Here is a 14,106-nt window from a genome sequence, read left to right on the forward strand (position 1 = left end):
ATCAAAAACAGCTAAGCTGTAAAAATGATGCGGCTAACAAAAGGCCATCGTGGAAAAATATGTGAAATCCAAGGTAGTGGCCAAGAAATGGCTGTGATGGTAGGTTAAGGTTACAGGATACTGAGCGACTGTCAAACAAAATTATATTACATAATTAAGGCAGGCTTGGTGTTGTTGTGTTGTGTATCAGCTGGTAAAAGGCTTAAATGGTTGGGTGAACCATAGCATGCTGACTGGACAGGTACAAGGTACAACAAAACACATGTAACAGTACAAGATAACATAGAAACAACACACTTAGCAACTGGCGCACCTGTAAGCGCATGAGTAGTTTTGCTGACTAATGGCGATATTTTCCTGAACCAAAAATCAGGACTGTCAAACTAGTTGTTAACATTTTGTATAAACAGACTACCAGTTTGGCTTCTTGTCTAGGTCCTGACGGAGCCATTTGTTAGAAATAATGTTTCTAATGGTTGTGATATCAAGTTAAAATTAATTTTGTGACTACAGTGTCTTGCTTTAAGCCATAGTGTAGTCATATTTCAGCAACTATACACATTATTCACAAATCCTCTTGTCAGTCCCTCACAAGTGATGTTCTTTAAATCTTAGAATTGTTAGTAAGTTCTCATGGTTGTTCATTGGTCTGATTTTTGGTTCATAGATTTAAATAACTGGCATGGGGACAACTCATGTTTCCATAACAACATTTGAATTCCATGTCGATTAATGAGAAGTTAAGAATGCATAATAGTCTAGTCGAAATTTTGTGAACCTAGTAATCTCAAGAACTATGAAGTTTTTTTTCTGATTTATGTTCCAAGGTGGTTCTAGAACAGATTCAGCTTGGTTGCCCAAGTGGCAACTTTGGGCAACTCTAGAAAATTGGCGAAAATTTATATGCAGGAAGTCATAAATTTACATATGAGCTAGTGTTCATAACTCTTCGGGATTTTATACAATCAAAGTAATTTTGGCACCATTGAATTCAGCACATTTTTCTGCACAAGATGATACTAATTTGAGGTCAAAAAACAAATTACGTAATTGGTTGCCATGGTAACGGACGTTCTATATTAATTTTTAAAAGGGAGCAGAAGAGTAGCTACCACTCGTTTTCAGACTTAAGTTTTGGTTGTATGATAATCTACAAGGTTTGATATTGGATCAGGAGTAGAGTAAGTGTAGATTTGATGCATTTGGCTGGTTTTCTAATTAATGCAGTACGTTTTTCTGTTTCATTTTTGTAAACTTTACTTTCAACTTTAAAAAAATTGTTTTTTAGGTGTTTGACATCCTGCAATACATATTTCTGCAACAATTTTCACATTTCTTTTGCTTCCGATGGCTACATTGGGTGATCAAAAGTGCTTTCTTCCAATCTGTAGTAAGTCTGGGCAATTTAGCACTTTCAAACAAAAAGCAGTGAAGAAGCTGATAGAGTGTGCAGTGGAGCGTGGTGACCAGGAGCTTCATAACAAATTGCAGAGCATTCTAAATTCTCATGGAGAACAAGCATCAGTTGAACTCCATAAGAACTGTTATTGTTCGTATACATCAAAGGATCATATAAAGAAACTTGTGTCAAGGAAGAGGAAGGCTTCGGAAGCTGACATCACAGAGGCTCCAACAGCTAGGGTTAGAAGATCACAAGTAGGTGATTTTCAGTTCAAAAATCACTGTTTATTTTGTGCTAAAGTGTGTGAACCTATAAACCCTAAGCATCCTGATAGGTGGGAGAAAGTAGTTCAGTGTGAAAGAAGGGGTATCAAGGATGCTGCACCTTTCAAAGATGCCGTACTTCAGTATTGTGGTGACCGAAATGATGAGTGGGGTCGGGAAGTTGCTATACGCTGTCATGGTGCATATGATTTAGCTGCTGTTGAAGCTCAGTATCACCTTCGATGCTACAATGAGTTCAGAAAACCTTTGAATAATTCTATTGATGTTATTTTGTATGATGATGAAGCCATGAAGTTGCTTGCTAATGAGATGTACGCCAATCAAAAACACTGTACTTGGTCATCAGTTGAGCTGTATGACAAATATCTTAGTTATGGTGGTCAGCTAGAAAGAAAACAGTTGTTTACTAAGTTAGTAACTTCTTTAGGCAGTGATGTGGTTGTACTTAACATTGAGGGTTGTGCATCGATTGTTGGATTCCGGGAATATGTAAGTAAGATGTTTAAACTTACTTATGTTAATTCTGTTGATGAGGAGAAGGAAGATGATTTAGTGAGAAAAATTAAATCTGAGTCGCATAGCATTGTAAGTAGCAGCAAAAGCTATGATGTCGGTGATTTTACCCATGACAAAGCAAAGCAGCACACCAGTGTCACCTTGCTACGGATTATTTCAAAACTGGTCTCAAACGGTGATGTCACTAAGAAGTCCTTGAGTTTATCACAATCCATACAGCATTGTATTACTAGTGCACGCAACCAAACAGCTTTAGGCTTAGCAATTCAGCTTCATCATAAGTTTGGCAGCAGAGATTTAATTGACATATTGCATGATCATGGCTACATAGTTCCATATGATGAGGTTTTACGGTTTCGCAAGTCAGCAGCTAAGTACGTAGAGGAGAATGCTACTACATTACATCAAATGATGGGTCTCACTGAAACAGTTGGTAGTATATTTGGATGGTACGATAACTTCGATTTGCTAGTGTCAACCCCAAATGGTCGTCGTGAAACTCATGCCATGGCTACAGAGTTTCAAATGCATCCTCACAATGGCAGCATAAAACCAGGCATCAGTGCTCTTGAGTTTCCTCGACTCACAATGCAGCAGGCCAAATCTGTAGGCAAAAACAGGGCTATACCACTAATCCATTATGCTGGTCCAAAGCAGGTGAAGCCTCCAGCAATGCTCACACACAAGATGCAAATTGGAATTCCATATGCTGATGTACGTGCTCGGCATACGAGCTTGGTGGCAGCTCAAGAAGCTGATGTTCTTTGGCTGAACAGTCTGAGCAATGGAAGTGAAGCAATAGAGTGGAATGGCTTTAATAATCAGCTTTCTAGGACCCAGGGTGACCTCAAACCAGCTACCACCTACATGTTTGGCCCTCTCATTGATGCCCCACCGTCTCACCCAGATACCATCCTCACAACTCTGACTTACATGCAAAAATCTCTTACTGATATGGGGATGAAACACATTCACCTTACCATGGACATGCAGCTTTTTGCAGTTACAAAACAGGTATGCTGGAATCAACCAAGCTTGTTCCACAATGTGATAGTCCATCCTGGTGGTATGCATATCATGCAGTCCTTCATTGGCTGTATTGGAAAGCTCATGAAGAGTTCAGGTGTTGAAGTGTACGTTGCTGCAGCATATGGAGGGCTAACTGGTAAGTTTAAAAGGTGTTGATGTAAATTGATATTAGTACTATTACTGGTGACTTTTTTGGCAGGTATCTTCAATGGAAAGTCTTGGGTGAAAGCCATGCGAGCTTTCCGTGGAGTGTCAGCCGCACTACTGAAACGATTCCTGTCAACTGGACCAAAGACACTAGAACAGATTGAGAAGTATTTGGAGACTGCTTGCCTCCATCCAACAGGACGTCACTGGGTCTACAACTTTCTTCTTCCGACACTTCTTGTCCACCAATTTGAGAGAGCAGAGAGAGAGGGCAATGTGCACTTGAAACAAGTGACACTGGAACGCATGATGAAATATTTCTTTCTTGCTGGCCATGTCCAATATGCTCGCTATCTCACTCAGTACCTTCTCGAAATGCGTGCTTTAGATACTGAGGGCAAGGTGGATCTTGTTTGTCGACATCATGCAGGTTACTGGAATGCTGTCTCTGCTGATCAATTTGGAGAACAGACGGCCATCAAGATGGGAAAAGGTTCTCTCAGAGGCATGACTCTGTCTCCAGAGTTAATTTCAGAGTGGATCGATGCCTTCCCCATTACTGTTCATGTATCACAGGCTGTGGACACTATGTACTCCTCTCATACACAAGAATTTAAGCAGAAGCAGCACAAGGAGGAGCAGAAACATCGACGTCTTTTGGATGCAGAAGATCGAAGTATGATTGCAGCAGAAGTAGAGAAGTACCCTCATCCTCTAGAAGACAGCAAAATTCATTTGTACAATCCTATAACAGGCCAAGTAGCACCTACTGATGTGAATGTGATGGACTCTTTTTTCATCGGAGAGAAAATGGAGCAGGCATACATCGCCACTCTCCCAGAAGGCTTCCACAATCCTATTTCTAGTCCTATAAAGACAATGTCGATTATTAAGAAACAAGCAAAAGGCAGCAAGGTGAGGCCAGTTATTGACTTGGAAAGCATGTTTCTTCGGCTATTGATGATTGGCCAGCAGCGACAGATAAAGCTTGAGCACCTTTTTACATATGAGCTATGTTCAGTTCCTTCATCACTTCTAGATGAACACAGTTGTCTCCGCAAAGCCAACAAGTCTGCTCTAGTTAAACGTCTTGGAGTGCTTGATGTCTTACCAGTAACTCCTGAAACTGTTGTAGTGGATGTTTCGCAGCTATTTTATCACACTGTGTGGCCACATGGTGGTAATCTGTCTAATTTGATTGCTTGCATTCAAAGTAAGATTAGTCGTTATCCAGATGCTACTGAGAAAATCATTGTATTTGACAAATACAATGACACTTCTGCCAAAGATCATGAGAGAATGCGGCGTGCTGGGGAGGTGGTAGTTGACTACGAGCTCTCCATCACTAGTCCCCTTCCCAAAAGAGATGCAATTCTCAAAAGCAAGAACAACAAGCGACGGTTGGCAAGTGTGTTGTGCACCTTCAGCATGGATAACAATGTGACAATGGAAACTAGGGATGATGGTGCCTTTAGTCATGATGAAGCTGATGTCACAATGGTTTCGTATGTCATACAGGCTGCTAGCCATGGCAAGAGTGTGATTCGTGTTCTTAGTGATGACACTGATGTCTTTGTTTTATTGGTCTATTGGGTGCATCGAGCTGGACTGCAATGTAAGGTACAGATGGAAAGATGGGATGGGACAGTGCTGGACATTAATGCTACTTGTGCTGACTTGGGCGAAAAATGCTTTCAGCTCCTTGGTATGCATGCCCTAAGTGGATGTGACACAGTATCGTACCCATATGGCAAGGGTAAAATCAGTGCACTTAACACCCTGCTTACTGGAAACTTCCCAGGTTTAGCCCATGAACTTGGTGAGGTAGACGCCACCCACACTGATTTGATGGAAGCGGCTCAACAATTTTTCTGTGCTCTTTATCGTCAGCCTAGCGGGACCTCAATGGAAAATGCTCGTTTCAAACTATTTACTAAGAAGAAGAAAGCCACAAAAATCATGGCTTTACCTCCAACATCTGCCAACCTCTTGCTGCATGTTTTGCGGGCACATCTACAGGTAATGCTATGGAAAGCAGCAGACCAGCAGGCACCACCTGACCAGTCATCAGACATTACCCACTTTGGATGGATTATCCAAAATGATATTCCGATTCCTGCAATTGCTCCAGGTGCTCCAGCTCCACCTGAACTAATTGACTTAATAAAGTGTAGCTGCAAGGCACAAGGCAAGCGATGCAGTTCTGAAGCTTGCAGCTGTCACAAAAAGCATGTACCATGCACTTCCTATTGCAATTGCTCTGGTGGAGAAGACTGCTGTAATCCACACTCTGTGAGACCTGGAACAAGCAGTGAAGAAGATGAAAATGAGGCAGATGATGACTATTTTGAAAGTGACACTGCGATCGAAGATGAAGAGGAAGGAGAGTCTGGTGATGTTCATGATGAAAACTGCATAATTGCTGAAGAGGATTTTGAATTAGACATGCTCTAGCTACTTAGCTTTGTTTTATAGTATAGTAATCTCAACCAATCATTCTAAATTTTTGTATATAATGCTATGGTGGAAAAAATGACATGAGAAAATATCTACAAAAACCATAGCTAACCGTATGCTAAAAGCATCGTGCATTAATTTTTGTAGTGAATTGTTTCTGCGGTGGCCATTTTAAATTTTCACTATGTTCTACACCTCAGATTCAAAAGTTAACACCAGAAATGAATTCTGCACCCCCAATAACCCTATATTAGACATATTACACAAAAAAAGTTTTTCTGTTGGAGCCGGTCATAGTCATATCGGCCATTTTAAATTTTCACAATTTTCCAGAGTTGCCCAAAGTTGCCACTTGGGCAACCAAGCTGAATTTGTTCTAGAACCACCTGGGAACACAAATCTGTAAAAAAACTTCATAGTACTTGAGATTACTAGGTTAATGTATTGAGTCTATGAGACCACCGACTGGACTATAAATATTTCATAACAATGCATTGAGAAAAATAAAACCTCTAATCATGAAAGATGATTGATAGCATACATGTGGGGTTTACAGTATCCAGTAACCTTCATGGTACCAAAATTTTAATAGCAACAATTCTGGTAAATTTGGTACCGAATCCTAATGAAACTTGGAGGAGACAACACAAATTCACCTGAATTGTTGATATTAAAAATTTTACCATTAACCTACCGTCACAGCCATTTCTTGGTCACCACCTTGGATTTCACATCTTTTCCACCATGGCTTTTTTTGGGGCCACACCTTCTTTTGCAGTTTGGCTGTTGATACATGGTAGTGTATCGTGAGATCCAAGATGCCGGCGCGCCACACCGTGAGTACATTTACAGGAAAAAATAAAACGCAATTTTCACACCTATGTAGCTCTGTGATTCCTAATACAATTTGAACAATTTGCTACAGAAGTGCCGGCCAGTTAGGGGAGTCTACTTGCCAAATTTGAAGAAAATCGCTCAGGCCATTTCCGAGATACGAGCGAACACAATTTCGTGTTAATTTCTTTGTTTTTACTTCTTCATTTCGCACACTTCGCAAAATCGGTAGGGTCTATTCTACGGAAAGGAACGGAATGATGGACTAAACCACGGAACGGAACGCTTTCTCAAATTGAAGCTTGCAACTTACCATTGCTGGAACTGCCCTTTCAAGTTATCAGTGGCACCTTCAGTGGGTGATTAAACATAAGATAAAAAGAATTTAAGGATCTATTGTGGGTTCTTGTTGGTTGTCATTAGTAACGAAGTATTAATTGTGAGATGAGCTGTATCAGTGATGTTCATCCATGGTTCTGTAATAGCATAACTGACACACATAGTTATTGTATTCTAATAATTGCCCCCTATCACGTGAGTTTGTAAGTGTGACCTCGTGTATCATTGCTGTTAAGAAATCACTTGTGTCGTTGTTGTTGTTGTGAAGCTTACATTGGTGCCGAAACCCGGGACAAGATGGCCGTGAGTAGCATTTCTCTCTTTGAGCTATTGCAGCACGATGATGCGAGATCATGGTTTAAGAGATTTGAAATTTGTGCCACTGCCAACGAGTGGGATGCTGCGAAATAGCTACTACGTCTCCCAACACTTCTCCGAAGTCGGTCGTGGGAAATTTACGAGTCGCTCAGCGATGCTGATAAGGAAACTTATGCCAAGTTAAAGAAGGCCACCCTCGACCGGATGGATCCCGATACAGACGAACACTGGCTAGCTACCCGAGGCCAGTTATCCCATAGACGTCTTCGTGAAGGAGTGGAGAGTATTGATGAGTTGGCCAGAGATCTAGACAATTTAATCGACCAGGCCTCACCAGGACTTCCGACTGAGACGCACGAAGTGGAGCTTCCCTTTCATCTGATCAATTCATTACCTTACAACGTGGCATTCCAATTAAAGCTTCAGCCTCAGGCCAACTATTCTACCACCATCGCCAAGGCACGAGAGCTCCACCTCGTTTACAGTCGGAACAGCAGTACCAATCCTCTCAACTTCATAAGAACTGAAGAAAAGAACTGCTTGGACAAAGTGGAGCAGTCACTACTACAAATGACAGAACAACTAGCTGCCCTCAGCAGCCACTTGACTAAATCCACTCAACCACCTAGACAGTGTTTTAGTTGTGGCAGACCTGGATACTTGGCTAGGAACTGCTACTCAAGAAGGACAACTCAGTGTTTTAACTGTGGGATGACAGGACATGTGGCCAGGGACTTCCAGAATCAGGGAAATGGACAAGGGAGTGTTCAAATCCCTCAACCTCGGAGGCCGGTGAGTGTTCACACAACTATACATGCACCACACACAAACACACTTGTGCACTATGCAGGGGCGGATCCAGAGTTTGGAAAGAGGGGGGGGCACCTTGCTGAAAAAAGTTGAAGAGCAAAAAAAAAGAAAAAAAAAGAAAAGGTCACAACAATAATAGCTAGTTATCCTTTACCAAATGTATTATATCACGTATGTTATGTAAAATAAAATCCTATTTATAGCTTCATAAATATATATAAGTAAGCTGCACTGCCTCATGAACATTGTGACTGCTTTATTAGAGTAATTGACTGCTCTATTAAAGTATCTCGATCTTGTATGCAATTTCTTGAGGGGGGGGGGGGGGGGGGGGGGCATTTGCCCCAAATGCCCCATCCTGGATCTGCCATTGCTATGTCCCTACAATCACACACAATCCACACACAAACAGGGAAGCATATACACATGGTTCACTCAATGATTGCAGAACAGTAATACTGCTGGACTCAGGGGCATCTTGTTCAGTTATTTCCAAGCCCTATGCTTATCACACAGTGATTGAATCCATACACACAGTCAGATTAGTCAATGCAGATGGGAGAGATATCATGCCTTGTGGAGTAGCTATTATGACAATTGGCCTGGGAAAGTTTTTCATACTCGGCTACAATTTTTTGATGAGACATGACTGACTTCAAATAGTGCACATTCTATCATGGTCAAAACCCTGAAGAGGTCTTGGAGCTGTGACCTGCATGGGAAAACCCTCCACACACAATCCCCCAGACCCTGCACATGATCACTGTTGATGATGAATGCCCCCAGGCAATCCCCACACCATGCAAACAGACCAGCATACCAACACTAGACAAGCCAACCAACATCCACCCTGCCCTCACACCCACACTTGAAGAATTTAAGTCCCTGTTTTCACTTGAATTGGGTCGTACAAATGTCACACAGCACGTCATTGACACAGGTAATGCACTACTCATCAAAGTTCCATCCCACCCAATCCCATTCCACTACACTGAACGAGTTCACCAGCAGCTCGGAGATGGTCTATGAAGGAATCATACAAGCTAGTACTAGCCCCTGGTGTGCTCCTGCTGTATATGACCCAAACCCTCCAGAGAAATCCAAATATGTATAGACTACGTCCAGCTAAATAGTGTCACAAAGAAAGACTCATACCCAGTTCCCCGTGCTGAAAGCCCCCAACAGAAACTAGCTGGCAAAAAGGTTTTTTCTAAACTACACCTTCGTAGTTCCTATTGGCAGTTTCCTATGGAGCCACAGTCAGTAGAGAAGACTGCATTTTGTCCTGGGCCAGGTTACGGACTCTGGGAATTTACTAGGATGCCCTATGGCTTAACGGGTGCTACTCAGACCTGCCAGAGAGGCCTTGACAACATCCTGCAGGACTGCAAGGATTGCGTTGACAATTATGTGGATGACTGTATCATATTTTCAGATGACATAGTCACACATATCCAAGACCTCAAAAGAGTCCTCGGCCAATTGTCAGCTGCTGGTTTCACTCTTCGTGGCTCAAAGTGCTTTTTTGGGAAGAATAAGACCACCCATCTTGGATTTGACTATTCGGCTGATGGAGTAACCCCCTCCCCAGAGAAGACCAAGATCATTTCCACCTGGCCTGTGCCAAAGACTACCAAGGACCTCCGCTCCTTCCTTGGTCTAGTGAACTTCTACCGCCGCTTTGTACACAATTTTGCTGACATTGCTAGCCCTTTAACTGAACTCACAGGAAAAATTGCCCCGTTTAGATGGGAGAACACACACCAACATGCCTTTGACACATTGAAACACGCATTAACCAGCCCCCCTATACTAGATTACCCCAAACAGCATGACACCTTTGTGCTTACCACCGATGCATCAGACATGGGTCTGGGTGCAGTACTTTCCACAGCCAGAGGCACAGTTGTTGAATATGCCAGCCACACTTTAACTAAGACGGAGAGAAACAACTATACCATTGAGAAGGAGTGTTTAGCAATTGTTTTGGGCAACTCAGAAGTTACGGCATTATCTTGTTGGTGCTACATCAGTCTATACTGTACTGCAAAGTGAAGACTCCAACAATGCACAAAGAGAAACTACTTTTAGTTGCACCAGCATCTATGCGGAAACAACTTCTGAAGAATGTCCATGACAATGCTGGCCACCAGGGTACTGATAGGACCATGGCACGACTGTCAAAAGCAATCTACTGGGTTGGAATGGGTAAAGATGTCAATACCTACTGTAGTCACTGTGTCACATGCCAACATGCTAAGGCAACTACCTCTCAACCAGCTCTGCTTCAGCCAGTAGTAGTTAGTAGGCCATGGAAACTAGTGGCAGTTGACATTCTCAAAGTGCCAATGTCACGTCAGGGAAACCAGTATATGCTTGTGGTGCAAGACTATTTCTCCAAGTGGCCATTTTCTGTGCCCCTGTCTGATCAAACAGCCAACAAAATAGTCCGGGCCCTTAAGGATCTGGTGTTCACACTGGTTGGGCCTCCCCAGAGACTACATTCTGACCAAGGCAGAAATTTTGAGAGCCAGATACTCAATGAACTGTGCAAGGCCTTTGGCGTTACCAAGTCCCGAACAACACCATATCACCCAATGGGTGACGGACTTGTTGAATGGATGGACCGATCCATGCTTCGTGGCCTGGTAGATAGAGAGGGGAAATGGGAGGAACATCTACAGCTACTCTTGTACTTATATAGAACAACAAAAGATGCAACAACCAGCCTCTCCCCTTATGAGATTCTATTTGGGTCAAACCCACCACCACTGAACCTCCCAACAGCAGGTACAGTCTCACACCGAGACCCACAGAACTACAGCTCCCACCTACAGGGAAAGCTCATAGAACTAAGAGAATTAGTGGAGTCTAACACTGTGGAAGCAGCAAACAGACAGCGGATAAGTTATTGTGGTAATGATCCAGTTAGATTACAAGTTGGCCTAGAAGTTCTTCTGGACAATCCCACCAAAGGAAAACTACATGCATGTTGGACTGGACCCTGGACAGTGAGAGAGTTGAATGGACCACTGAACATAAGAATAGAGATGAACAATAATTAACGGATCGTTTATGTCAACAGGCTAAGACCACTTTTGAGACCTGATCTAACAAGTGAGCATTCTGAGGGACAGTGGAGTCCACCATTATTTTTTTGAGTATTATTGTGATGATCATCCAGCATCTGCCCCTCAACGTGAACCCCCAGCAGCTCCTCAGTCCGGGATAGCCTGTTACCACTAGAAGTGGACGAGTAGTTAGACCAGTTGATTATTATGGATATTGACCAAACACACACACTCATTTATCATGCACATGCACAACACTGTTTAGAGAAGCTTACAGTTCATCTACGGATATATCAAGAAGGGCACTTTATGTGAGCTGTTTTGCTTATTTTGACTTTAGAAAACAGTCTGGATCAACGTTTCAAGTCATAAGCCAGTGTACAAATAAAGCAAGCAGGAAAACACTGGTAACAGGAAAGAGCCCACTGAATTAAAAATTGAGGAATCTTGTGCAGTGTGTCAGGAGCAAATATTAAGCAGACTGCAAGAAGGCTGTATTCTGCAAACATCACTGAAGTGTACAGGGGCGGATCCAGACTTTTAAAAAGGGGTTCCACTCTGGAATTGCAACTTCAGCCTAGCTGTAAATTGAAGACCAAAAAAGGTCATCACCTGCTGACAATAGCTGTCCCTCTCCAGTCTCCATAAATTCCCTTGCCAACTATTTTTAACTAGATACATAGCTTGTTACACTGCTCCTAAAAAGACTACTGTGATTGTGCTATTAGAGTATCTCGTGTAAGAAAGGCTCTTTCAAAAGGGGGTCTCCATGGAACCCTTTGAACCCCCCTGGATCCACCCCTGGTGTATGCATGGAGTTATTAACAGCCGATACTGTGCAATAGTCTAATGCCGTGTTCAATGGTGAGCTGATTTTTTTTCTGTTGCACAAATTCAAGGATGTGTCTGACTGCTAGCCTTGAATCAGGCTAAATGCCAAAAGTCCAAGGCCAACCAAATCTCAATTATAAACCTTCTATGCATGTGAAACCATGCCCAAGGCCACCAGGCAAACATGATTTGGACCAAGATGTGTTTGTATAATTTCAATGTATCTAGTCAGACCTGAAATAGAACACTCACATTAATTACATAACACCTAAGAATCTTAGGATTTCTTAAGTGTAATATTTCACATGCTTCACTTCAAACAAAACAGTTTAAATTTGTTCATGTATTTTCAAGTGATTCCCAGTCCAGCTGGTCCATGAGATTACAGTGGAATCACATGTATTTGTTACAGTGTGGGTTGCTCTGTGTTGGATCTACTTTAGAGTTGAGATTTCAAGGTAGACTGCCAATGTACCGACACTGTTGTGGCATATTTAAGTGGAAGACAAATGATGTTAGATTATTTATGTATACAAATTTTTCATAATGAAATTGATATTTCATTTTGATATGTACCTCCACTTTGCAACATATTCAAGAACAAGAAGTTACTACCCTTTTAATCTCCAACCACTGTCGTTAATTAACCAAGATCTCACCAGTCTTTGTTTTTTTCCATCTACAATTTTCTAAAGCTGTAATTCATAATTATTAAGTATTTAAATCTGTAATCCACCTTATTGTAGTTGTACTAATTCTATTGATTTGTCTGTATTTTTCTTCATTTTCCTTTGAAGTTGTACAGTATAGGTGAATAAGGATAAATTTTCTCTCTTATCTTATTCTAGGATTTCTATTGACTAAGAAAAATTTAATTGTATACAGGCTCAAAATTGAGAAAATATAAAGAAAGTGAATTAATATTATGCTGTCAGTTTTCTTTTGGATATTTATTATCTTCAACCACAACCAAAATTCAATGAATCCATGCATCTCATCGCTGGTCATCTGAACGTTCTGAAAGTGATACCTGACTCAGTCCACCATATATTCTGTTTATTAGATTGAATAAAGTCATGATCACTTCGCTTTTTCCTGTCACTAGTAACTTTCTAGTTAGCTAATTTCTCTGTGGATATTATGCTCTGAAATTGAAGAAATTGAGTGGTCTTCTAAACTATTTATCTTGTCAAGATCAGCAGAAACAACTGACATCCAATTGGCTACTGTATTGTGGTAACAAAACCTGCTATGGTCATGTAATAAATGAATTTAAGAGACCTTCTTGATATATACAATCACTGCACGAGACAGCTATTAATATTTGATTATTACCCTATTCCATTTTCCTGGAGGCTCCACTGATAAAATGCAATTTCAGCAATGATAGCGGCTAGCCAAGTTGCAAGTTTTGATTCAGAAGGCATTCCATTCTGTAAAATAGACCACATCCTGAATTCAACTCACTACTCAGGCTGAGCTATCTGGCATTAGTCCACTACTCTGTTAATGAATCATTGATGTTCACACAATTAGTGTTGTTTTAGTACAGCAAATTCATTTTAGTTTAGTTCAAGTTCTAGTACCCCAATTCTGTCATAGTTTTTAGTTCTAGTACCCTAGTTCCACCATAGTTTTAGCTAATTTTAGTTCTAGTACACTATTTCCATCATAGTTTTGGTCAGTGTTAGCTCTGGTATCCCATATTTCTGTAATTTTAGTTCATTTTAGTTAGTGTTAGTTTTAGTGTTAGATATCTTACAAATACTAACCTTGGTAGCACCGCCTAGACTTCCAGAAACTTTAGATTTGGTGTTCTGATGTTCAGCACTATTTCCACTTGCCATTATGCACAAATGAACAAAAGCTCTAATAGTAGAACTGAGCTTAAATAACCTAAATAGGCAGAGTTAATGCTGAATAACAATGTTTATGGTAGCATTTGCAGGCATCACCATCTTCAAAGAAAAGTGTTAAGTGGTTACGGCATACAATACCCTTTTATGTAGGATTGCTTGACAAACCTTTTAGATAGTTCTAGTTCTTGAACTAAAAGTTTTAAAGTTTT

At 41.2% G+C, this 14,106-nt stretch overlaps 1 protein-coding gene across 1 annotated transcript; it reads left to right on the forward strand.

Moving 5' to 3' along the window:
- Positions 1–759: 759 nt before the first annotated feature.
- On the forward strand, positions 760–6,304 carry LOC136246978 (uncharacterized). The gene is made up of 2 exons (XM_066038574.1): positions 760–3,367; positions 3,431–6,304. Exons 1-2 carry the CDS (start codon positions 1,348–1,350, stop codon positions 5,830–5,832), a joined length of 4,422 nt encoding a protein of 1,473 aa, XP_065894646.1. The 5' UTR covers positions 760–1,347; the 3' UTR covers positions 5,833–6,304.
- Positions 6,305–14,106: the final 7,802 nt, after the last annotated feature.

This window comes from Dysidea avara, chromosome 2 (assembly GCF_963678975.1).
Source record: "Dysidea avara chromosome 2, odDysAvar1.4, whole genome shotgun sequence".
NCBI classification, from domain to species: Eukaryota; Metazoa; Porifera; class Demospongiae; order Dictyoceratida; family Dysideidae; genus Dysidea; species Dysidea avara.